This window comes from Corythoichthys intestinalis, chromosome 12, assembly GCF_030265065.1.
Source record: "Corythoichthys intestinalis isolate RoL2023-P3 chromosome 12, ASM3026506v1, whole genome shotgun sequence".
Lineage (NCBI taxonomy): Eukaryota > Metazoa > Chordata > Actinopteri > Syngnathiformes > Syngnathidae > Corythoichthys > Corythoichthys intestinalis.
In genome coordinates this window covers 28,369,567-28,395,290 of record NC_080406.1, presented here as the reverse complement: position 1 = coordinate 28,395,290, position 25,724 = coordinate 28,369,567, and the positions used below count along the sequence as shown (strand labels likewise).

General features: G+C 39.3%; 1 protein-coding gene across 6 annotated transcripts in view; it reads right to left on the bottom strand.

The window, feature by feature from the left end:
- The window catches only part of hdac4 (histone deacetylase 4), a 177,809-nt gene that overhangs the window by 75,003 nt on the left and 77,082 nt on the right, over window positions 1-25,724 (bottom strand). For 4 of the 6 annotated variants that reach the window (XM_057851935.1, XM_057851931.1, XM_057851932.1 and 1 more), the window contains 7 exons: window positions 22,691-22,882; window positions 22,453-22,598; window positions 21,379-21,529; window positions 18,815-18,935; window positions 17,479-17,597; window positions 2,436-2,564; window positions 2,263-2,369 (listed from right to left, as the gene is read on the bottom strand). In XM_057851935.1, coding sequence (XP_057707918.1) covers window positions 2,263-2,369; window positions 2,436-2,564; window positions 17,479-17,597; window positions 18,815-18,935; window positions 21,379-21,529; window positions 22,453-22,598; window positions 22,691-22,820 — 903 coding nt within the window. In that variant the 5' untranslated portion in view covers window positions 22,821-22,882. The remainder of the gene's footprint in view (window positions 1-2,262; window positions 2,370-2,435; window positions 2,565-17,478; window positions 17,598-18,814; window positions 18,936-21,378; window positions 21,530-22,452; window positions 22,599-22,690; window positions 22,883-25,724) is intronic. The other 2 variants (XM_057851934.1, XM_057851933.1) reach the window with 2 other exon arrangements.

Genomic DNA, 25,724 nt, shown 5'->3' with positions numbered 1-25,724 from the left:
AACGATTAAAATTTTTAAGCGAGTTAATCACAGCTTAAAAATTAATCGTAATTAATCGCAATTCAAACATCTCTAAAATATGCCTTATTTTTCTGTAAATTATTGTTGGAATGGAAAGATAAGACACAAGACGGATATATACATTCAACATACTGTACATAAGTACTGTATTTGTTTATTATAACAATAAATCAACAAGATGGCATTAACATTAATATTCTGTCAAAGCAATCCCTGGATAGAACGACTTGTAGTTCTTAAAAGATAGATTTTAGTACAAATTATAGAAATTTTATGTTAAAACCCCTCTTAATGTTTTCGTTTTAATAAAATTGGTAAAATTTTCAATCAAAAAAATTAACTAGTAGCTCACCATTGTTGATGTCAAGAATTACACAATGCTCATGGTGCATAAAATCAGTCGCACCCAAGCGCCAGCAGAGGGAGACAAAAAACACAAGTAACAAGTGGACATGACACTGCTGTCATTTTAATCTGTTTGAGCGGGGCATATGCGTTAATTGCGTCAAATATTTTAACGTGATTAATGAAAAAAATTAATTACCGCCCGTTAACGCGATAACTTTGACAGCCCTTAATATAATACAATATAATATAATATAATATAATATAATATAATATAATATAATATAATATAATATAATATAATATAATATAATATAATATAATATAATATAATACAATATAATATAATCAGGGGTGCACATAATTTTTTTGCCCAGGTTCTCAGAGGAGGACCTGGAGATGTGACTTGGTCCTCATTGAGCTTGAGAGCCGACCCACCTGATGCGATAAATTTATGACAAGCTTTACTTAGAGCCAATTAACTTTGATTAATTATATTAACAGTTAATGCTTGATTAACATCAACTGGCACAACAAAATTGCCATTACTTTGAAGTGAAATGTAAAGAAATAAACATAAAAGCACCAATTCAAAATAAAGGGCATTATGCGGCTCCCACATTAACTCCAAGCCTTTTTAAAAGTGGGATGTCCTCCTCATAAGACCTCATTGAACGTGTATGTTTAGCTTTGTAAAATGCGAGCAAAAACACGTTTGTCAGTGCATGTCGCTGTTCATTACCTTTATTCCGCCACATGTCCATAGGGCGAGTGGGGTCCTGTTTGACATCGATAGTTTGCTTAATTGCCACATGCTCTCTGTTTTTTTCGTGCTTTTCAAAGTTTGGATGGCTGAAATTCTTTGTCCCTACATAAAATGCGTTGCTCTAATCGGCGACATTGGGATTCTCACGGCACATTTTGTACCGCATTTCCGTGCGAGCATCATTCACTTCTAGCCATGGTACCTCCTGTAGCCACTTTTCAGCAAAAGTCCTTTTTTTCGGTAGCTCCGGTGACGTCTCTGTCGTCTGTCTGTCTTTTGACGGGGGTGGGGGAACACGGAAGTAATTACTCAGTGTGGCCTGCCTCATCGACATTTTGAGAAGTTATTTTCTCGTGTCCGCCGCAAATAGTGGTCAGCCATCGGTACGCAAAAGCGTATGGAAGCCGTTGAGGGCCAGCACGTTTGTCTACGTCCAGTACGCATGTGCGGACCACTTATGTGCACCCCTGAATATAATATAATATAATATAATATCATGTAATGTAATATAATATAATAATACTGTATTAATTAAATAGATAATAACCAAATAACCATTGCTCAGTTCTTCACAGAAAAAAGCCAGGACATAAATAACTATTGGAAAAAAAAAAATTAAAAATTTTTTTTTTTTTTTTTTTTTTTTACAAATTTTTTTTGTTTGTTTTGTTCAGGGGGCCGGACCAAATGTGGCTGCGGGCCGTATCCGGCCCGCGGGCCGTAGTTTGGGGACCCCTGCAGTAGATCTTCAAAGGCGTTTTGGATTTCTTTATGCCGGTAAGTAAGGCGTTGTTTTGGATAATTTTTATGTTGCTAAATGTTATGGAACAAGCTTTTAGCCTCGCCACATTACACTTATATTTGTTGTGTTGTTCGTATTTTCCAAGCAGTCATTTGGCGATGACGTCTTTAGACTTTGCTTGTATGCCAAAAACCAAAAACTGTTAGAAAAAAAACAATAAAAACATCGTAAAGGTGGATCGCTATGCTTGTGCATGTGTGTACAATTTGCATTCTTTGTCTGATGGCCAATATGGCAGCAAACTCTTTGGACGGAAATACATTGACGTCACATGAAAACCCTCCGTAGGCTCGCCAAATAGTCATACAGCAGTGAAAATGGGAGTTACCTCTCCTGGACTGCTGGAAATGGGAACCCCATTCTCATGGGGGATGTTACCGGAGCTGTTGTTGGGGGAGCTGGGACCTGAACCGGGGGCGCTGCTGCATGCAGAATCTGACAGGAAGACCAAGTGGTCAGATCTTTTTGGAAACTAACTTTTCAAAGGCATTAGCTGCTTACCGGCGATGTCAAGGGAACGTTTCTTCGCGGTGGGGACAGGGCCGTCTTTCCTACGGAGGAGAGGGCTGCTCCGCCGCTCCGTCACTTTCTGTTTTAATCGCGAGCGAAGCTTCAAGTTGGGTTCCGAGGCTGGAAGGAACACAACGACAGATATAAACAAAGACGACAAACCCGGATACAATTGGGGGGGGGTTCCAAATGCCCCTCAACTGACACTGAAATGTTGAGGTTAAGTGTGTGACTCAGCCTTCGATTGTTTAGGAAAAAGACTCTGCATTGGCCTACTGTACAGCTGTAATGGTGGATGCCGGCCAGTCTTGCCTTTTTTCCCTTCACTGCCAGAAAACTCCAAACAGAAGGAGCTTTCTTCTCTCTTCCAGTGGCTTCCTTCTGGTTCATTACTTGACTCGGGATACTTAAAAAACGTTTGACCTTAGAGCTCTTCCCACAGCCTTGTATCTCATAGATCCTTGTAAATTCAGGAAAAGAGTTGGCTCTTTGGGACTCATCGATGAGAGCTATCCACGTCAAACTGTTTTTTTCTTCTTCGAATTGGCTTGCAACCAGATTCTTCTAGACAAGTGGAAGTATTGTCACCAAGTTTTTAATAGAATTGAGAACCTGAGGCCGTATCTACAGTGGGGCAAATAAGTATTTAGTCAACCACTAATTGTGCAACTTCTCCCACTTGAAAATATTAGAGAGGCCTGTAATTGTCAACATGGGTAAACCTCAACCATGAGAGACAGAATGTGGGAAAAAAAAAACAGAAAATCACATTGTTTGATTTTTAAAGAATTTATTTGCAAATCATGGTGGAAAATAAGTATTTGGTCAATACCAAAAGTCCATCTCAATACTTTGTTATGTACCCTTTGTTGGTAATAACTGAGGCCAAATGTTTTCTGTAACTCTTCACAAGCTTTTCACACACTGTTGCTGGTATTTTGGCCCATTCCTCCATGCAGATCTCCTCTAGAGCAGTGATGTTTCGGGGCTGTTGTTGGGCAACACGGACTTTCAACTCCCTCCACAGATTTTCTATGGGGTTAAGATCTGGAGACTGGCTAGGCCACTCCAGGACCTTGAAATGCTTTTTACGAAGCCACTCCTTTGTTGCCCTGGCTGTGTGTTTGGGATCATTGTCATGCTGAAAGACCAAGCCACGTCTCATCTTCAATGCCCATGATGATGGAAGGAGATTTTCACTCAAAATCTCTCGATACATGGCCCCATTCATTCTTTCCTTTACACAGATCAGTCGTCCTGGTCCCTTTGCAGAAAAACAGCCCCAAAGCATGATGTTTCATCCCCCATGCTTTACAGTGGGTATGGTGTTTTTCGGATGCAATTAAACATTCTTTCTCCTCCAAACACGAGAACCTGTGATTCTACCAAAAAGTTCTATTTTGGTTTCATCTGACCATAACACATTCTCCTAGTCCTCTTCTGGATCATCCAAATGCTCTCTAGCAAACCGCAGACGGGCCTGGACGTGTACGTGTTCTGGCAGTGCAGGATTTGAGTCCCTGGCGGCGCATTGTGTTACTGAGAGTAGCCTTTGTTACTGTGGTCCCAGCTCTGTGTAGGTCTGTCACTAGGTCCCCCCGTGTGGTTCTGGGATTTTTGCTCACCGTTCTTGTTATCATTTTGACGCCACAGGGTGAGATCTTGCATGGAGCCCCCGATCGAGGGAGATTATCGGTGGTCTAGTATGTCTTCCATTTTCTAATAACTGCTCCCACAGTTGATTTCTTTAAACCAAGTGTTTTACCTATTGCAGATTCAGTCTTCCCAGCCTGGTGCAGGTGTACAATTTTGTCTCTGGTGTCCTTCGACAACTTTTTGGTCTTGGCCATAGTTGAGTTTGGAGTGTGACTGACTGAGATTGTGGACAGGTGTCTTTTATACCGAGTTAAAACAGGTGCCATTAATACAGGTAACGAGTGGAGCCTCGTTAGACCTCATTAGAAGAAGTTAGACTTCTTTGACAGCCAGAAATCTTGCTTGTTTGTAGGTGACCAAATACTTATTTTCCACTCTAATTTGGAAATAAATTCTTTAAAAATCAAACAATGTGATTTTCTGTTTTTTTCCACTTTCTGTCTGTCATGGTTGAGGTTTACCCATGTTGACAATTACAGGCCTCTCTAATCTTTTCAAGTAGGAGAACTTGCACAATTGGTGGTTCACTAAATACTTATTTGCCCCACTGTAAATACACAGTTTGCTATTTGATACTAAAAAACAATATCTTTAAACCCATAATGGTACGATTACGATTTGGTTCAGTTTAGAAGCAATGAAATTAGAATAGACTACAATCAGATTTTTTTTTAATAATTGGGTGAACTTTCATTCACATAATTATTAGGTCAAAGTGGATGATTTTCCAAGGCACACCAGACACTCCGCCACAGCACGCTGTGAGCCGCGGTACAGCAGTGTGCCGCGGCAGAGCAGTGTGCTGTGCTGCGGCACAGTGGTTGAAAAACTGGTCAAGACATCAAAAATGCCATTCTGAAACTATTTCCTATGAGGTAAACCGCAACTGTTTCTGCTTGGCACTTTAAAAAGCAGCAGGTTCTCACGTAAATCTAGGAATATTGAATGTTGAGCGGCTGAAATTGCCAGAAATTGGATCACTTGAGCCAAAACAAGGTCTCTAGCAATTCATTTGTGACCCAAATGGTCCAACTAAAATGAAAAAAAAATATGACAAGACAAATACTCCAAAAGCTTTGGATAGAGGACATATACCATCCTCAGAACACACTGATTGGTTGGAAAAGAAAGATGGCTTGAGAGTGGATTGGAAAGGAAAGAGTCAAGGTTCAATTTGTGCACCCTCAGCAATAAAGGACTGGACAAAATGGAGTGGGGAAAAATGGAGTGAAAAAAAACCCGACAGAAAGAGAAGTGTAGGATTAAAGTAAGGTCGAGGGAGCCAAGAGCGCGTTGGTCTCAGGGCACGGTGACTTTGACGGTTGTTAATGCCGACTGGGCAAAAGCGGAAGCCGCTCGCTCGCTCTGTGGCCCAGACTGCTTGTACTGCTGACATTGGCGCTTTTACTCACCTCCATTCGTCTCTCGCGCTAATTCCCAACCTCTCCCTCGCCCTTGGCATAACTTTCCCTCCTCTTCATTTTTTTTCAATCTCAGCAATACTTTTTCTAAAAATAACACATGAAGTAAATGTGTAAATTTCCACATTATTTCAAGTTGGCTGTTGGATTCCTTCTCTTGATGGCTTTATTAATGACAGCAACTAGTCTTCTCAATTGTGAATTTAAAGCAACACTTGGTAACTTTTCAGTTTTGGTCGATTTTAGCGATGCCGGTGGACAAAAGCGGTAGTGTTTTGCCTTAAGGATGACTACGTTTCCCATGAGGACCAGCGCTACGTTTCCCATGAGGACCAGCGCACACCGCATAGTGTCGTAAAATCATGATGGTCGCCTGCAGATGGATTAAACAACATTTCTGTTTCTAGCAGCTGTGTGAAAGTTGAAAAGTAATAAGGTAATGAATCCAGTTGTGGCTAAATAATGAGATATGACGATTAGCAACCGTGTGGCTTAGTGTGGCTAAAAACTTGTCAGTGCTGACGAATTCGGTTGGGGGGTGGTAGTTACGCCAGCGAGTGAAAGCAGGGCAATGTTTATTGTGTATATCAAGGTAGACTCCCTTTCTTTTTCCTTTTTCCTCAGACAAAACTTTTTGTCTCGTTTGTTGGTCTGCCATTTTTGCAGAATTCGCGCGACTTCCGTGTTTATAATGAATTGGGGAAGAAGGAAGTGACATATGCCGTGAAGAAGTCAGCACATTTGTAGTTTTTTTGTGTGTGGCAGGGTTCCTGCCACCCTCCTCAAAGTTTAATTAGTGCCGATGAAAGCGATACAGACCCCTTCAAGATATAAAATAGGTGTCATTTAACTATTTTTTAATCGTCATATTATCACAAATGTTATTAAAATATTTTATAAAGGTTGAAAAGTAACCTAGCGGTGCTTTAATGACACGATACAGTTGTTCGCAGACAGTATTTTGGAGCTACAAGAGCTTTCTTTAAGGTTATTTTTTGTTCAATAATTTACCTACAGAAACCAGATGTTTATGTAACATGGGTTTGTGGACATGCTCGAAGCATGGAGATAGTGCTTGATGATCCCTACTGATCAACTAGCTGTGCAACGTTACAAACACCCTAAGGGGTGTCAGTTATTTGCAGGAGTTCCTAAACTGATATGAGACTTATGACACTTCTCACATTTCTGAAAGTCCTTTCTTGCTGGAATAACTCCAATTTTAAGCATTTGTTACTGGTCTGTTTCAATGAGTGCAGACACTACTTACATAGTGTAAAAATAAAAACATATTATTAAAAATAGGAAAGGCATATGGCGGAAAACACAGACAAGACTGAAAAAGCAGTTTCGGCTCTTGCACTCTTCTTTAAAAGAAACTGGTGTATTTTAAGCCAAAACAACTGTTGTGTTTGATAGAACAATGTGTCTATATGCTGCCATAGCAGATTCGTGGCACACTAAGCCTCCGAACTTTTTTCAATTTGTCCGTTTTACCCTTAAAACCCCCGTTTACAGATGTCGCGCAACCGCTTTTGTTTCAACCTAGCCATAAAAAGAAGGTAAGCAATTATATTTATTATTCAAAATGTCTGTCATTTTTTAGCTTTTAATTAATGTCTAATATTTAGTTAAAAAAAAAAAAAAACACTTTAAAGAATTATTCACTCGCATATTTTAAACTTTTAAACAAATTACGTCACAATGAAACATTTGGCTATCTACCTCGTGACTATCACTTAATTGTATTTTTTTTTGTTTTTTTTTTTGTTAATGTTGCATTTTCCCCAATATGTTAGATGATAAATAATCGATCCAAACAAAAAAAAATTGGAAAATAACATTTAAAAGGGTAACTATATGAAAAAGAAACTCTCAACCACTCCTTGTTGACTGCGATTTCTGCATCGCGACCCTTGTTATATAACCATGTTTCACCAATAAAATCCCCCAAAAATCCGGCTGTGGCCATTCACAGCTGTGTCTTGACACTCGGTGATACATGCTACATGGAGTTTTTGGATCGAAATAAGGTAAGTTCGTGATAATATCTCGTTAAAATCGTGGCGTCTTTAGTTCTGCTCTCGCCTCAAGTTAGGGTTTTGCTGTTTAAAAAAAATATATATTTTAAAAAATGGCTTTCTGTTCAAAAATTTTGTTCCCCCAGAATATAATATTTCAATGATGTATCACATATGCATATAGGACAATTTTGAAATTGGGCCAAATTGGGCATCTCAGAGCGGAACTTCACCTTAGTGTATTCCGCCATATATATGTTTATATATTATTATTAGTAGCAGTAGTAGTATTTATGTGGGCATTTTTTATCAATAAACGCTCACCTCAAAAACTCACTTAAAGGTTTGCGTGCTGAAATTGTCTTTAAGTGTGCTTTTGTAAGCAGAAACATCATAGGCATTGAGAAAACAGCTTTGCAAATTTGCCTAATTTGACAAGCATCCACCATATTACAGCTAATAGATGCTAAATGTAATGCTCTGCTTGCAATGTCTCCATAAAATTAAGTCTGTTTTGGCTTCTTTGGCCATTTTCTAAAAGATGTTACTTTAAAGTTACTGAAATTTGGAGGAGAAACACACAATTACTTTGTCACGTCTGATCGTATTTCAAAAAATCTTTGACGTTTTAAAAAGATTGTTGATAGCATAAAAAAAGAACGTATCTTGGAAATATTCACATTTAGCTGGTGTGTCTGAACTTCAAATGCATTACTTTACAACCTGATTAATGAGAGCCACTTCATACAACAAAACCTTAATCAACAAAAATAGGTTCACCATGCACAGTGGATTAGACCAACTCAAGAGAATTACACTTCAGACCAAAACAACATTTAAGTACTCTCACTTTTTAATAATTGAACATTGATTACATGATTAGATTCTTAATACTGCCACAACGGGGGGAAGAAAATTGTTTCCATTAGACAAAACATATTGACCAGTTTGTTTGGAAAAATTGTGAGCCATGCCTGCGCTGCTTGAGTCACGCAGGTTGTTCAAGGAAAAAAAGCAGCAAAATGCGTACTAATCAATAGTTTTGCTGGAACTCATTAGTCCAATTCCTGGAAATATCAGCTGTGTGTATTTCATTGATTTTAACCACCTTGGTTTCTTGAAGTAATTGTGAAGCAAACAAGCCAACTAAACCAATCTGCTTCATAATCACCTTGCCATTTCAATTTTCTCTAACCATTTCTCCAAATCTAACAATTACGGATCCAGCCACACCTCCTGTGGGTTTGCATCATCGTTGTAAACAAGCGCTGGCTGACATTTTCCCTCTGGTGACAACTAAGTAGGCCTTCTTACGACCTGATATTGTTCAGAATGAACTGCATCCATTACTTTCTGTTTACAAAGCCCATTATGGTAAACAAATGTGGTGGGCGAAGAGGGACAGAAAAGGTGTTTTGCCGCATTTACATTATAGATACTTAAATATCAATAAGAGAACAACCCACAAGTGGGTCATTTTGCATATTTTGAAAGGAATTGTCAGCATAGTTAAAAAGGTATACAATAGAGATGTAAGATATGCTGTATAAATTAGGTGTGTAAAATATCCTATGCCTTAAAGTGCCTGTGACACGAAAAAGCATGTTTATTTCATAATACACGCGGTATTTTATGCTCCTGAATGAAATGGGCCACTTGGATGTGTGAAGAAGCGATCGATATATTTATTCAATTTTTTGAATCCCGCGCTACGAAAATGACCGAATTCCGGCTTCGGTCTTGCATTGAGGAAGAGGTTGCAATGAGGAAAAGGGCGCTGTGACGTGTACGGGAGAAGGAGTCCTCTTCACTATACAGTAGGGTTGTTCCGATCATGTTTTTTTGCTCCCGATCCGATCCCAATCGTTTTAGTTTGAGTATCTGCCGATCCCGATATTTCTCGATCCGATTGCTTTTTTTTGCTCCCGATTCAATTCCAATCATTCCCGATAATTTTTCCCGATCATATACATTTTGGCAATGCATTAAGAAAAAAATGAATAAAACTCGGACGAATATATACATTCAACATACAGTACATAAGTACTGTATTTGTTTATTATGACGATACATCCTCAAGATGGCATTTACATTATTAACATTCTTTCTGTGAGAGGGATCCACAGATAAAAAGACTTGTGACTTTGTATATTGTGACTAAATATTGCCATCTCGTGTATTTGTTGAGCTTTCAGTAAATGATACTGCAGCCATGCCCCAATGCATGATGGGAAGTAGAACCATGATGGGAAGTAAAACCATGACTGTGCGTCATGCTACCAATGAATATATCTTCTCTGCTTTGGGAAATAACTTAAGGTGTTAAAACAAAGATCAATTGCCACCTTGCTTCCCCACATGGCTTCCCATGAAATTTCTAATCATAGGGAGAGGGATTGCAAGGTTTTAGCCAATTGAAGAACGGCTCCAAAGGCAGCCAAACTTCACTCTACGTGTTTTGTGCTGCCTTTTATCTCTCTATATAGGTAAAAAGGCATCATTACAGATTGAGCGCTACAATGAGTGAGAGGGTCGTGCAGCGCATATATTAATAGCGTTAAATATTTTAACTTGACACATTTTTTAATAAATTAATTGACGCCGTTATCGGGATATTTCTGACCGGCGATTCGTCGCACATCCCCCTGCCGGGAGAGCACTATACTAGGCTTATTGCCCTCTTCATGTGCCCGGTGATCTGTCAAATTTTCCAACCGATTAGAAATTTCAACTTTGTGTTAAAATAGCCGCGAACTCAGCGATTACAAAATAAACACTACAAACTTTCTTTAACTAAAGGATTACTTACGTTTGATCATGTCATGTTAGCTGCATAACAACTGCAGCCGCCCCCCTATGAGTCTCTCGCTGTTTACGACTTCGCCGTGTAGTAAAGCACTATTTTTGCCATATTCGCGTTAACAATTTGGCAGTTACACACTCCTCCGATGCCGGCCGGTTTGTCCGGCGGTCATTGTCCAGCTGCTTTCCCGCAAACAAGCCCTCTGCCCTCAGCAAGGGAACGGCAAGCTCTAACTTGTTCGCCACCGGGCGGGTTGCCAATCGGCGAAGACAATCGACAACCCAGTCGTCATGTTAAATGATCCGGGCTAGTTATGTGTGACTTTCCGCTTCGAAGACTTTGGTTAGCATGTCGGCTAGCTGTCACGCTTCTTGGTTTATTTAAATCCTGGGTGTCCAAAACTGTCCTCAAGGGCCGCTGTGGGTCCTGGTTTTTGTTCCTACCAATCGAGCACAGCAGTTTAACCAATGAAGTTTGTGCTAAAACAAGCAACACCTGACTGCAATCAACTGATTACACTTGTGAGATACCAGATTGGTGAAAGGTTGTCCACATGATGGGTTTGAACAAAAACCCGCACCCACTGGAGCCCTATGTGGAATAGTTCGGACACCACTGATTTAAAATTCTCTGAAGCCGGGGAAGGGAAATGACATAAGCACGAATATTGTTCGGGAGGTGCGACAGTAAAGGTGAAGTCGACAGTTTTGACCATTATGGAGTAATTATGCCATGTCGTCCTGAATAAATGCATTTTTTATTATTTCGTATTCAATTTAGCACAAGACTGTTATTTGTCATGACCATGCCATTTATTTAGCTATTGGGGGAAAATACTAGGATAAAAAGAATATCCTGTAAAAATTTTGGAGTAGAATAATTCCCCCTCAGTGGGCTGAATAGTAAAACCGATGAGCCCATTCTCCCGCTGACGTCATCCACCTGTTGGGGATGCTAGAGCCCTATAAGGGTAGGCGTGGCTAACCGGCAGATTAAAAGACTAATTTCTCGTCATCTGCGATTTGCTAAATTGTTGTATATAGTCGAATCGTCTCAAAATATGATTCTAATTCACATAATAATGCTATTAAAGACTTTTTTTTCTCCTGTCATACGCACCTTAACCAAACTTTTTAAACCAAGCACCACAGTACTATAACAATACTTCAATCAGTAAAATATAGACATATTTGACAACAATAGTGTTGGTAAACGTCAGCAGTTTTGAGGAAAGATCAAAAATTCATCAGGATTGAAAGATTTGCTGATAGATAGCAAGCTCCTGACTATAAGCTTTTAGTAGCTTCTTAAGGAGACCTGACTCACACATAATCTTGGCTCAGCACTATGATATGATGTACACATTTTGTAAAAATGAATGTGTGTGTGAATAAATTAATGTAAAATCTGCAACAACAAAATCTGCTTGAGGGTATTACTGAGGTGGGACAAAGTTAATAAACCCAAGCAGTATCAGTTTCTACTGATTTTAGACCATAGAGGAAGTATAATGTCAAAATGGAATGAAAAAATATTGAAACTAAGTGTGTGTATTAATATGTGTGTGCGACAATGACCGTGTCCTGGAAGTGCATTGAAAAGTGTCTCTGTGTTTGCTCAGAGCCAGTATAGCAAAGCCTCTCACAGCATTTGGACAATGCGCGCCTGTTGCACTTTGCTGCATGTCTGAGCTCACCAGACAGAAAATAATTTTCAGCATATCTATAATTCACATGAACGTCACTAAAATGGGTCACCCGCCCGAAACAAAAAAAACTTCATGCATGACAGCGGCGTTTGTCAGACGAGCGTAAAACTGTAGCATCCTCTGTTCCAAACGTCCTGTTGAAGACAATTCAGTGCACTGCCTATTTGATCTGATCTATGATGACGCACTTGTTCTGAATGAATGTTTCATGCACAGTAAATGCTCTGTGTTATGTATATTTTACACAAATGAAGGCATCCCTTTGAAAGTCACTGGTCTATAAATATGTCATTTTGTTTACATAGCTAGCAAAGTCCAGAGGTCAAGAGGCCCTGAGCCAAATGTTCTCCTAATAATTCAATCGCAGGGCGAAATTACAGTTTCCTACTAGAAAAAAAATGTTTCCTTCCCAGGCATACTGTAGCATTGTATTGTGTACAAAAAAGTGACTTCTCTGATCTTAGGTAATCTATTTTTAAAACAAAAGACTTAAAATAAACAAAATAAATGAGCTGTTACCACTCTTATTGTGTTGTATACTTTAAATTAAGCTACCAATACAGCACCCAAAAGGCTTAAAAATATCAGTTGTACTACCATGACTGATCGGTAAGGAGCAGCAAGGTGCAAAAGGGCTAAAAAAAATTTTTTTTAAATACAGTTAGTTTCCTATCTTTGCTCTAAACCTATATAATTGAACCAGAGCAAGTCGAGGATGAAAAAAAAAAATCAATCTTAACACACATCACAGTATAACAACAAACAACTAGTGAATCAAGTTCAAGTTCAATCAACAAACTGACCACACTTACAGTGAAGAAAAATAAGTATTTGAATACCCTGCTATTTTTAAAGTTCTCCCACTTAGAAATCGTGGAGGGGTCTGAAATTTTCATCGTAGGTGCATGTCCACTGTGAGAGAGATAATCTAAAAAGAAAATTCCAGAAATCACAACGTATGATTTTTTATTTATTTGTGTGATACAGCTGCAAATAAGAATTTGAACACCTGCGAAAATGAATGTTAATATTTGGTACAGTAGCCTTTGTTTGCAATTATAGAGGTCAAACGTCTCCTGTAGTCTTCACCAGGTTTGCACACACTGCAGGAGGGATCTTGCCCCACTCCTCCATATAGATCTCCTTTAGATCAGTCAGGTTTCGCTGAGAAACACCGAGTTTGAGCTCCCTCCAAAGGTTCTCTATTGGGTTTAGGTCTGGAGACCGGCTAGGCCATGCTAGAAACTTGATATGCTTCTTACAGAGCCACTCCTTGGTTTTCATGACTGTGTGCTTCAGGTCATTGTAATGTTGGAAAACCCAACCACGACCCATATTCAATGCTCTGACTGAAGGTAGGGGGTTGTTCCCCAAAATCTCACAATACAGGGCCTCAGTCATTCTCTCTTTAACACAGTGCACACACCCTGTACCATGTGCAGAAAAACACCCCAAAGCATGATGCTACCACCTCCATGCTTCAAAGTAGGGACGGTGTTTTTGGGACTGTACTCATCATTCTTCTTCCTGCAAACACGGTTAGTGGAATTACAACCAAAAAGTTCTATTTTGCCCTCATCTGACAACAAAACTTGCTCCCATGACTCCTATGCATCATAGGTCATAGGCAAATTTAAGAGGGGTCTTGACATGTGCTGGTTTAAGCGGGGGAACCTTCCGTGCCATGCATGATTTCAAACCATGACGCTTTAGTGTAACTTTGTAATCCAGTAACCTCGGAAACAATGGTCCCAGCTCTTTTCAGGTCATTGACCAACTCCTGTCATGTAGTTCTGGGCTGATTCCTAACCTTTCTTAGGATCATTGAGACCCCACGAGATAATATCTTACATAGGGCTCCACTCCGATTGAGATTGACCATCATATTTAACTTCTTCCATTTTCTAATGATTGCGCCAACAGTAGACCTTTTTTCACCAAGCTGCTTGGCAATTGCTCCGTAGTCCTTTCCAGCCTTGTGGAGGTGTGCAATTTTGTCTCTGGTGTCTTCGGACAGCTCTTTAGTCTTGACCATGTTACAAAGTTCGAGTATTACTGATTGTATGGGGTGGACAGGTGTCTCCATGCAGCTATCGACCTCAAACAAGTGCATTTGATTCAGGATAATATAATATACGGAGCTGAGGTGGACTTTTAATAGACGGAGTAACAGGTCTTTCAGGGTCAGAATTCAAGCTGATAAACAGGTGTTCAAATAATTATTTGCAGCTGTATCACACAAATAAATTGTTTTAAAAAATCATGCATTGTGATTTCTGTGATTTTTCTCTTTTTAGATTATCTCTCTCACAGTGGACATGCACCAACGATGAAAATTTCAGACCCCAGCAGGATTTCTAATTTGCAAAATAGCAGGGTGTCCAAATACTTATTTTCTTCACTGTAACGAAGATACAATAGGGCATCAGGCACTAAAGCCAATCAATCCAAAAGGCCAGGACTGATATGTCCAAACGTGAATGGAAAGCGAGGCTAGGCAACATGGTCTAAAAATAAACCATAATGTATGAATGAGTTTTCCTTCAGCATATAAAAAAAGAAAATATCTCGCACACAATACCTATGCACTTTTATTTCAACAAGTTAAATTACAGTCTTTTTTTTTTTTTTACTATAAGCACTGGCCAAAAATGCACCACAAAGAGGGGAAAACATGGAAGTCGCACTGGAGTATTAAGTCGAATTTAGGGGAGATCATATTATTTAATCAGAGACAAAGCACAAACATTAAATATAACACCATTATACAACAGTATTTTGTTTGCCAACGTGCTTTTTTTTTTAATCCCCTTGCCTTTTGGTTGTATAGTATTTGGTTTATCGTTAGCCTCAATTTAAACATTTTTGTACCACGCATGTCCGCCCCACCTCCGTTTCCCTGCATTTGGGTCCACCCTGCCTGCCCGCCAGCGATCACTGAAATAGTAGTGATAAAACAGAGAACAAAGTGCTAAATAGGTTTCTGTTAACATATATAACTACAATTATTCAGATAACGATATACAAAACAAACTCCTGATCTCACTCCAAATCACTACCAAATCCATTGACGTCTTCATCTTCAGTATCACTTAAACTGCACCAAGGCTGAAAAAGCAGTTTTGCTCTTGCACTTTTTAAAAATAAACTGCTTTATTTTAAGCCAAAAGAACTGTTGTGTTTGATAGAACAATATGTCTATATGCTGCAATAGCAGTTTCATGGCCCTGAACGATTTTTAATTGGTCCATTTTACCCTGGAGGCCCCCGTTTACAGACACAGCGCAACAGCTTTTGTTTCAACCCAGCCATAAAAAGAAGGTAAGTAAGTACGCATATTTCTTATTCAAAATGTCTATCATTCTTAGCTTAGAATCATTAATCGATGTATCGTATTTAGTCTAAAAAAAATTATTTTTTTAAACTTTAAAAAATTATTCACTGGCACACTTTAAACTTTTAAACAAATTACGTCGCAATGAAAAAAATAGTTTCTGTGAATAGGTCCCAGGTTTCTACCTAATAACCATCGCTTAATTGTATTTTTTTTTTTTTTTTTATACTGACGCATTTTCCCCGATATTTAAGATGATAAATAATCGATCCACTCAAATAAAAACGGGGGGTGGGGGGGGACTGGGGGGGGAGTTTAAAAAGGTATATATTTGAAAAAAAAAAAAATCTCGACCACTCCTTGAGGTCTGCGATTTCTGCATTGTGCACCTTGTTTCACCCATATATTCCCCAAAAAGTCGGTGAGACATGCTAAACGGAGTTTTTGGATCAAACAAGGTACGCGATAATAGTGTATCATTAAAATCAGGGTTTCTTTAATTATGTTCTCTCATGTTTTCACCTTAAAGTTTAGGGGTTTAAAAAAATTTAAAAAAAAAAATGTCATGCCCTCCTGTTCAAAAATTTTCTTCCCCAAGAAAATTGAGATTTTAAGCTTTACAATGATGTATCACACATGCATGTAGGACAATTTTGAAATTGGCCAAATTGGGGGTCTCAGAGCAGAACTTCAAGTCACTTGAATGTTTTCCGCCATATATATATGTATAGTATCAATATATAAATTGCAGGCCCAGCCAACTATGGGGGAAAAAAAGTGCGACTTAAGCCCCTTTCACACACATACCCCAGTGAACTCCCATGTAAGGTGACGAGGGATTTACTCTCGTCATTGATTTCACTCATGGAGAGATATACCGGGAACGACGCGGGTTGGACACTTTCACTGACTTGTCCCGTGTTGCCTACTCGGAGCTCTGTGTGCAGGGAGGATTGCTGGCGTAATTTTATAACCCGGACATTACGTCAATTTTGGCCGGCATCAGCTGTCACATTCTGTTGGTCAGATCGTGTTTTGGTACAGAGCCGATTGTGGGAGTGTTCCCGACGCCGTACCTGCAGCCAATTCAAGCTCATCTAGGCTGTATTGAAGCCCAGGTGATCCAAGAGAAGGGTGGTGACAAATTAACTCGTTGGGCTCCATTCAATACCTTGTACTCTCGAATTTTGTGCATTTATTAGCTTGTTCACCTGCCGCCCTTTGTTTTGAAATCCCCTATGTTGTGCTGGTATTTGAATGAATTTGTTTTGTTGTCTTATCAGCTCTCTGCCTACCGCTTAGGTTAGTATTATTGATCCCCCTCGACCTACTGTCACGGACCCATTGTGTTATTCCCCCTTTTCCGTGATCACGCGTATTTTTGTTTGTATATAACAAACCCTTGAACGCATCCCTCCATTGTTTTCTGATTTGAGGTATAACCTTGTTTCCGCAGTTGTGGACACTAACATTGGCAACAAAATAAATCACACATTTCCCAAAAAATGGACAATGGACTCTCTTCCTCAGCTTTACGATCCAGTAGCAATTTAATGTCGTTATGTTTTCAGTTAAATTTTCCCATTTCCAGTTTGCCCCTTTGAAAGTTGTGATGTTTGTTTACCGTTTTTTCACTTACTGCGATGAAAGAGGAATATATATAGGAATGAGGAATATGAGGAATAATATATCGCCATATTTACAACATCAGCCATCGTGCTGTGACCCGGAAATCAAACACGTGCTTTCACATACGCCCCGTCCCGGGAAAGTCCCGGACATGATATTAAGACGCGACACGTTAAATGTCTGCGTAATCTCCGTGTCAGTTAACCCAGGAAATTGTTTTCACACACAAGGGCTAAGCGTTTAAATCCCAGGATTTTAACAGTGTTCAGGTATATGTGAAAGGGGGTTTATTATCTGGAAAATATCTTTTTTATATCTAATATCTTTTTCAAAATAATTCAACTGATTAGCATCATGTTAAGGTGCTCAATTTTAAGTGCTTTTCACTATACTATGTTATGTCAGTTGCAGATTTTTGTTATTTGGCCCATCTGATGAAAAAGTGGGGGTTCACATTATTACCTGTTTTGCGTAGTGGGAAGTCGTCTCTGGAGTCGTATGCACCCAGCACCGCATGGTGATATGCTGACATCACCGCTTGGGGAGGGGAGCTTTGATCCAGAGAACTGTGTTGGGTTTTCCTAAGAAAAAACGAAAATATTAAAAGATCACGCAAGTTACATAGTGCAGGGGTTCTCAAAATGAGGCACACGTACTCTACCACCAGTGGTACACAGGCTCGCTCGAGTGGTGAGCGAAATATTAACTGAATGAAATGTTCAAACTCCCTTTTTTAAATAGATGACAGTGCATTTTTGAAGACCATTACAGTTGTATTCAACTTAAACTTGATTTACCTTGAATGTTTTAGAACTGTTCTTTTTTTTTCTTAAATATTCAGGAACAAACTTGTAAATATACCGGTGATACAGTTTCCCCCCCAAAATCTACGTACAGTGTTAATGCTTAAACGGTGGCTTATTAAAATAACTAAAACATCTGCCTTTTTTTCCTGAATATTTTAGTATATTGCACTAAAGTATTCCAAATTATTGCCTACCATTGGCAGCAATTAACCCAATTCATTTAAACTGCAAGGGCTGGGAATGAATACTCATGTTTTAGCGCTATTTATGGTTCTAGAAATCCATCCAGAGGATGGCAGTGAACGGCAGCTACCACCCTCCCAGTCAAAATGGATAGGACGTGTAGGAATACTCAGAGAGCCAATTATTTTCTAAGTTCTCTCAACTCATCCCTACCAATCTAACTGTGACAATGAAAGCTTGTCTGTAGGGTCAACCGTAGCATTATGAAAACCAATGTGGGTGGAATGGGGAAAGATATCAAGTAGAGCTGAAGCAAATGAGACTTGCATTCATTATTCGCCTCTATCGCTTCACCAGACAAAGTGGTGAACTTCCTGGACAAATAGAGGAAGAATAAGCCACAAAGATGAGAAATGGAAAGCAGATAGGAGAAAAGAAAGACAAGTTAAGTAACATTAACAAAGTTTCCAGCCAGAAACATTTGACTGATTTCTATTCTTCAAAGTCTGAACTGCAGGAGTCGTAATATGTCTTTCTCAAAAAACACTCACACTAAAAAAATCTGAAACTCAAGAAATGCTAATGTTTGGTTTTAGCCATTTTCAACAGAAACGGAAAAACTGGTGGGGGGGGGGGGGGGGGGGGATCCCCTTTTACTTCCTAAATTCAAACCAACTTGCTGGGCCTCAATGAGAAGTAAGTACTGAACGAAACCTGACATCCGACTACTTAAAACTGAACAAACATCACTAACCGGTGGTGGTTTACTACATTTGCTGAGCTCTGTACATTTGAGGCTGGACACTCACCCGTACCAGTAACGTGGATCATTGGGCAGACAGTGGTTTAAGTTTCGCTGAGCCAGGGCTTTCTTCTTGTTCAGGACAAACTCTTGAAGTCGCATCTTTACCTCGGTGCTTGCCACCGCACCTGAGACAAACACAGTGAGAACATTCAAAAGGGAAAACCTATTCTGAAATAACCATGTGCTGGTTACCGGTTTCAAGGTTTACCGTGGTATGAAAACGTCACAGTTTCAAAACCACTAAAATTTTCGGTCATACTACAGTACGGTATTAGCTATTAGCTGCCCAAAATGCAGCGAGAAATGGCTTGGAGCAGCGGCGCTCACCTCTTCCTTTCCGGTTGTTGCTCTGTCGGTGATACTGCTGTTCCTGTTGAAACTACACTTTTCAAAAAAAAAAAAAACCCAAAAAAGTCTAGTTTGGCATGGGAGTATTTCGGCTGCCGAAAAAAGAGAGACGGCTGCGGCTTAGAGGAGGAAGGACAGCCGACGTGCAGGCTACACCTACAGCATAATTTCATATTAACGTGACCATCATACGTCACTATACAAAATTGACGGTAAGTAAACGCTGTCATCAACGTTTCCCACCAGCTACGAGAGTACACTCGAGCGTATTTCATGAGTCTAGCGTCGGTAAAACAACTACTATAACGTAGGCTTGTTAACGAGGCTATTAACGTGGCTAGTTCGCGTGCCAAGACAGCTGACTTGATTCCTCACTAACCTAAACTATATATACTTTGGGAAAAAAAGTGAAAAAACATTTCTTACTTGTATCTCTTTCCAATGCTAAATCCGAATAAATACATGAAAATGCACAAAAAAAAAAAAAATTGGGGGGGGGGGTGCTACTCCGCGTTTTTTCACTTATCGCGGCGGGTTCTGGTCCCCATTAACCGCGAAAAAAAACGAGGGATCACTGTACACTACATCATTACATATAGTGTGTGACATATAAGTCAAACGATTAAAATTTTTTATACAGTTAATCACAGTTTAAAAATGAATTAATCGTAATTAATCGCAATTTAAACCATCTGTAAAATATGCCATATTTTTCTGTAAATTATTGTTGGAATGGAAAGATAAGACGGATTACATTACGGACTACATTCAACATAAGTACTGTGTTTGTTTATTATAACAATAAATCCACAAGATGGCATTAACATTACTAACATTCTTTCTGTTAAAGGGATCCACGGATAGAAAGACTTGTAGTTCTTAAAAGATAAACGTTAGTTCAAGTTATACTAATTTTATATTAAAACCCCTCTTAATTTTTTCGTTTTAATAAAATTTGAAAAATTTTCCAGCAAAAAGTAAACTAGTAGCTCGCCATTCTTGACGTCGCCGAGCGGGACGTCACATGGGCTCCCTGCCGTTCTTTAACTACGTAAGGTAGCGATTAAAATACACTACAAGGTGTCGATGGCGATTTTCAAATTAACTTAGAAATTAAGCCAAATAGTGTGTTTTGTCCCTCGACTGATGCCGTTGTTCCCTGTTTACTTGTCCATCCATTGTACTTCACAGTCATTTAAGTGCTGGCTTCGCAACGTACGAGACCTCTGATAGTTTGTATATTGTGACTAAATATTGCCATCCGGTGTATTTGTTGAACTAAACGAAATGTTTGAAGAGAGTTTGACCAAAGTCTGAGTAACTTTTAGGTGTATTTTGCATAGCTATTTTGATTGGAAATGCCAGTTCTCTTTGCACTGTTGTGTTTAACTGTGTGAGAATAGGGCCTCATTAATACAGATTGAAACGCTTTTCTTTGGTGAACATAATTTTTTTTTGAGAGGTATTATTTTTGTTGTGCTTTCACTAAATGATACTTATGTTTGTTGTGAAGGAGTTGCCGAAGCTTATGCCAATAAACGGCGCGGTCCAATGACCGCCTGTGTCCACTCACCTTTTGTAATATTCTGATATAGAATTATCCGAGGCACCCTGAAGTGCACGCGGCGCCAATGTTGTTTACTCACATGATGCAGGAGTGAGTTAGAGTTACGGCCTACCGAGAGCCGTAAGCTGTGTTACTGTTGAAGCTGAATGTGCTAATAAAGAAACAAAGTGCCAGCATTTCGCGTGTGGTATACCTTTGTTAAGAAAAAGCACAAAACAAGACACCTTTCTCTGCCTCTTATCTCCCAAATGCCTCATTGTAATCTGTTTGAGGCAATGCATGAGCGGGTCATTCCGGTCATGCATTAAACGTTTTAACGTGATTAATTTTAAAAATTAATTACCACCCGTTAACTCAATAAATTTGACAGCACTAGTTGTTTTTTTTTTATTATAACAACTATATTTTTTAGATACAAATAAATCTATATGCTCAAATATTTCCCTTTTAGAATAATAACAACAAGTAGGTCTAGTTCTCAATAAAGTGAGTTTCTGGGTTCAAAATTACAGACAAATGCCCAAAAAGGCTTGACAACATTTTCTGTCACAAAGTGAGTCTGACTTTCCCAAAAGATGGAAACTGACTACATCAAAATTAAAAAATTCCTTTTCGTCAAACGATCCTTTCGGGAGGATTTCTTCTTTACTCACTTTCTTGGCCCCGCTCCTTGTTTTTGAGCTGCAGTAGCTTGTGCTCCCGGTGCTGTTTCTCCAACTGCTGCTCATTGCGCTGCTGCTCCACCTTCCTCTGATGCTCCAACAGCTCCTGCTGATGTTTCAGCGTCATCAAATCCTGTTGCTGCTGTTGGAGAGGGAGAGTAACACTGGCTGAACTGAGGAATTACATAATGTGGGGTGGGGTGGCAATGATTCAAGGATTAGGTTTTAGCTGTCTGCTTGTAAAGGCCTTGGTATCAGTTGTGGTTGTAGTAGTAGTAGTTTGTGCATGAATGCACTTATTACGTGCTTATTTTGATTAATAGATCAACTGAAAGTGCCCCAATGACTGTGTTCTTTTTTCATCCACTTGAGAAGGCATTACAATATCTTACACTATTTTAAATTACCATTACGAACTGGTGTTGGCAATCACTGATGTGCTGTCATGGAAGAGAGGGTAGTTTTGTTTTAGAAGAAACATTCATAGCACTTAAAACAATCCCAAACTTTGGACATTTTCTGTCTGACTGTCTTTAATTACATACTAGTAAACCCTGTGTTTATGGTCGAGTTAATATTTTTTTCACAACTCAATACCATTGGTCTGGACTCGCGTCATCTATTATTTTTACACACTATTAACCAAGTGGTGAAAATAGCATGAGAACGAATTCAATAAGTCTTTCGAACGCTCAATTGCTTCTTCCCTCACTGTGCGAGAGTTGTGCTACATTTTGTTGTCTCAAGATTGAAAGCCTGGATATTTATTTTAGACAATATCAAGTAAAAATAATTAGGTTAGCAACATTTGTGTATGTCTTTTTTTTGTTTGTTTGTTTAAAACTGATTACCTTTATGTTTTGGTAAAGGTATGAAATCAAGCTGCATTCAGTAAGAGTGAAAAACATTAATGTTGACACCCAGTTTAAACAATGACAGGCTGCTTTTTACTGTGTAGTGACCGAACAGGACTTTGGTGTGGTTATATTTCAATACGGTGTAATAAAATGCAAACAAAGCGGTGTTTATTAACTGAACAAAGATGAGAGACACAAGGATTCTCACTTGGATATGATCATGTAGCTGGGCTTCATGTTGTCTGGACAGCTGTTCATGTTGCCTCTGAAACTCAGCAATAAGTAGCTGTCTCTGGAGCTGCTGCTTGTGTTTAAGGGCCACCAGCTCCTGCTGCAGCTGCTGCTCTTGGTGGCCTACAGAGGGGTTAAAAAAAATAAATTTTAAAAATGTGCTTCGAACAGCACATGAAAAGAGTCCTCATGGCTCAGAGAACACTAGCACTTACTAATGACTGGCCCATTGCCCGGTTCATTCGATGTGGGGCACACGGTGGAGGTGGGTGGCACAGGGTGTGGCTGGGGGAGTAAACCATAGGGGGTCTGTTGGTGATGGTGGTCAACCATCCGCAGGTCCATAGGGAGGATCGATGTGGTCGTGGGGGGCACCTGCGTGGGCAGTGCTGCCGTACTCACGTCAACTAGAGGAGAAGAAAAAGCAAAGATGAGATAAGAATAGAAACAGACCATAGAGATGGGAAAACAACCAAACAAAATGACATTAACTATTTGCATCATGAGAAGAGTTCAAACTGAAAACTTACAGTAACTCATTCACTGCTCTAAAAATCTTGGGGTGGCAAAACTAAACTAAAAGCCATAATATCAGGTTGTTCATTATGTTGTTGTAGTAAACAGGCCAGTAGATATACTTAACCACACGCCCACTGATATACTTTGGTTTATTATTTCATATTTCGTTACTATGGGTAACATTCGTGTTGTCAAGTACAGTGGTACCTCTACATACCAAGTTAATTCATTCCAGGACCTTGTTTGTAAGTCGAAATGGCCGTATGTTGAGCAGGATTTTCCCATAAGAATACATTATATCTATATATATTGTTCCACAGCCCAAAAACCTACACTAAGTCCTTAATAAATACTGCTGTTACTAGAGCTGGGAATCTTTGGGCACCTAACGATTCGATTACGATTACAATTCAGAGGCTCCGATTCGATTATAAAACGATTATTGATGCGCCCCCCTCCTTTTTTTTTTTTTTAGTGTTTTGTACATTAGTTCCAAAATTGTTCAAAAATACTCTCAGGCTAAACCAAACTACTATTTCAGTATCAAGTTAACATATAGCAGTAAACAAATATACAAAAATAACGGTAAATAAAAAACTCCAGTCCCCATTCTGTATCAGCAGCTTTAAACTACATTCAATTAATTTAATGTTGTAAATCAACCGTTAAAGTTGTTAAAATTGCTCCCGTTATTCCATAATTTCCCTTTTGTCTACTTTCGACATGTGAAAGTTTTAAAACTATTTTAAAGATAAATTCAAGTCAATATTTTACCGATTTGGGAGTATTTTAGATAAAAAGTTAATTAGGGTCGCTTGGAAGGTTCGCTACAACAGCCTTGCAGGGAAGTGTACTGCTTTAAGATGGCGGCCGTTTACTAACGCCCGTATCTAGCTTTTTGTAGATCTGCTGCTAACGCTACCGAATCTATAATGCATCTAGTCCTATATAAATGATATCTACCATAACATTATGTGGATGAACTTTGTAGCAGCTTTTCGGCAGCAGTCAGGTATGTTGTTGTTTTTTTATATCGTGGCATGAGTTGAGCTAGAGCCGTGAGTTGAGCATTGGCATTACCTGAGCGGCCGGGTAATGAGAAGCATGATGTTTAGCTACTCTCGCTCCGTTCTTCATTGCGTCGAAGACCGCGCGGCGCGCTGAGTGGATTGTACTTTCGCTTTACTTGGCATATTCCAATAATCGGAATTTGGATGTTTGTGAATCGTTCTCGAATCTTCCAAGGCCGAATCGCGAATAATCTAAGAATCGGAAATTTTGCACACCTCTAGCTGTTACTATTGCAAATAGCAATTCCAAAGAGCAAAATAAATAAATTACAAATAAAAATCCTCATAATAATCATATAATAATAGTAATAATAATATAATACCTGTAATAATGTAATGAATCGGGTTCTAATGTGACTGACTTTCTTTGCTGTACCTGAACGCACCGCAGGGCTGACGTGATGGTGAGCAAGACAGCACGGTTCTATTTTACTTTCTGTTTTGATGCTGGCGTCAGTGTTGCGCAAGTTGATGGAATAAATGATTAGAAACCTGACAAAGCTGGCGATTTCTTTGGCGATGTTACCACAATAACAACTGTCACCTTAACTTATAAAGACTGGCGAACGGAGGAGGACCACTGGCTGAGATCGACATTCTACGGCCCTATTGTTGACCCAGTTCATTGATGCGCACACCATGCTTAGATTTTGCTTTCATTTACATCTTCATTTCATGGTAAACGTCACCTTTTCTTTTTTTTCTCCACCTGCACTAACCTTTTTGGATCCAATGTAGATTTCTCTCACAAGACAATCATCCGTGCGTCCGTCTTCAGGCAAAACAAAGAAACTCATCGTATTTCGAGCATGTCGTCAAACGTAGAAACAACTGGAGAGTCATATTTTACGTCGGATGTTGAAAAGATCGTGTGTCGAGGCGATCGTACGTCGAGGTACCACTGTACTGTATATTTGTCAATGGCGTGAATAAGACGTGCATACTGAGGAGTTCTAAAAGAGGTGTTTGATGTCATTGCAATGTAAAAGCAGAAAGAATTTAGCTCCGAAACATTCTAAATATTTTTTACATAACTATACAATGACACCAAACTCAGGCCCAATAACCTACATGTGCTGCAAAAGGTGATGCACATGCCAGATAAACAAACACATAAGTTCTAATTTCATATGATGCTGTAAAAAGCGTTTAAGACTTGACATATATTCTTTATGGAAACTGCAACATCACATCAGATAGTCTTAGAGCGTTAACCCCAAAAATCATCTAAAAAAAATGTGCTATTGAAGAAGATGGTCACATCTTTTTAATTTTTCAACAGCAACACTGCCCTTTCAACCTGCCTTCTGTGTACCATAAAAACACACAGTCCCAACACTCTCCATTCATTTTTTTCATCAACGCATGCAGACTGTGAAGAGAAGGGGGAAGAGTCTTGTGCGCACTTGACTTGAGTGATGAAATATTGCAGTATAGAGCAAAAACCAATCCTGATTTTACATGAATTCTGCGGTGGAGATTTGCTGACACGCATGCAGGCTTAGAGCGTCAGTGTGCGCGCGTGCGTATGTTTATCACTCTTCAGCACGTGTACTGTATAACTCTGAAGCGCTTTTAAAAAGGGATGTCTGCCACAGAAGTGGTACGGAAAAGTGAAAAGCGTCTAAAAAAACTAAGTCTGGATCAGGTGTTCACCATG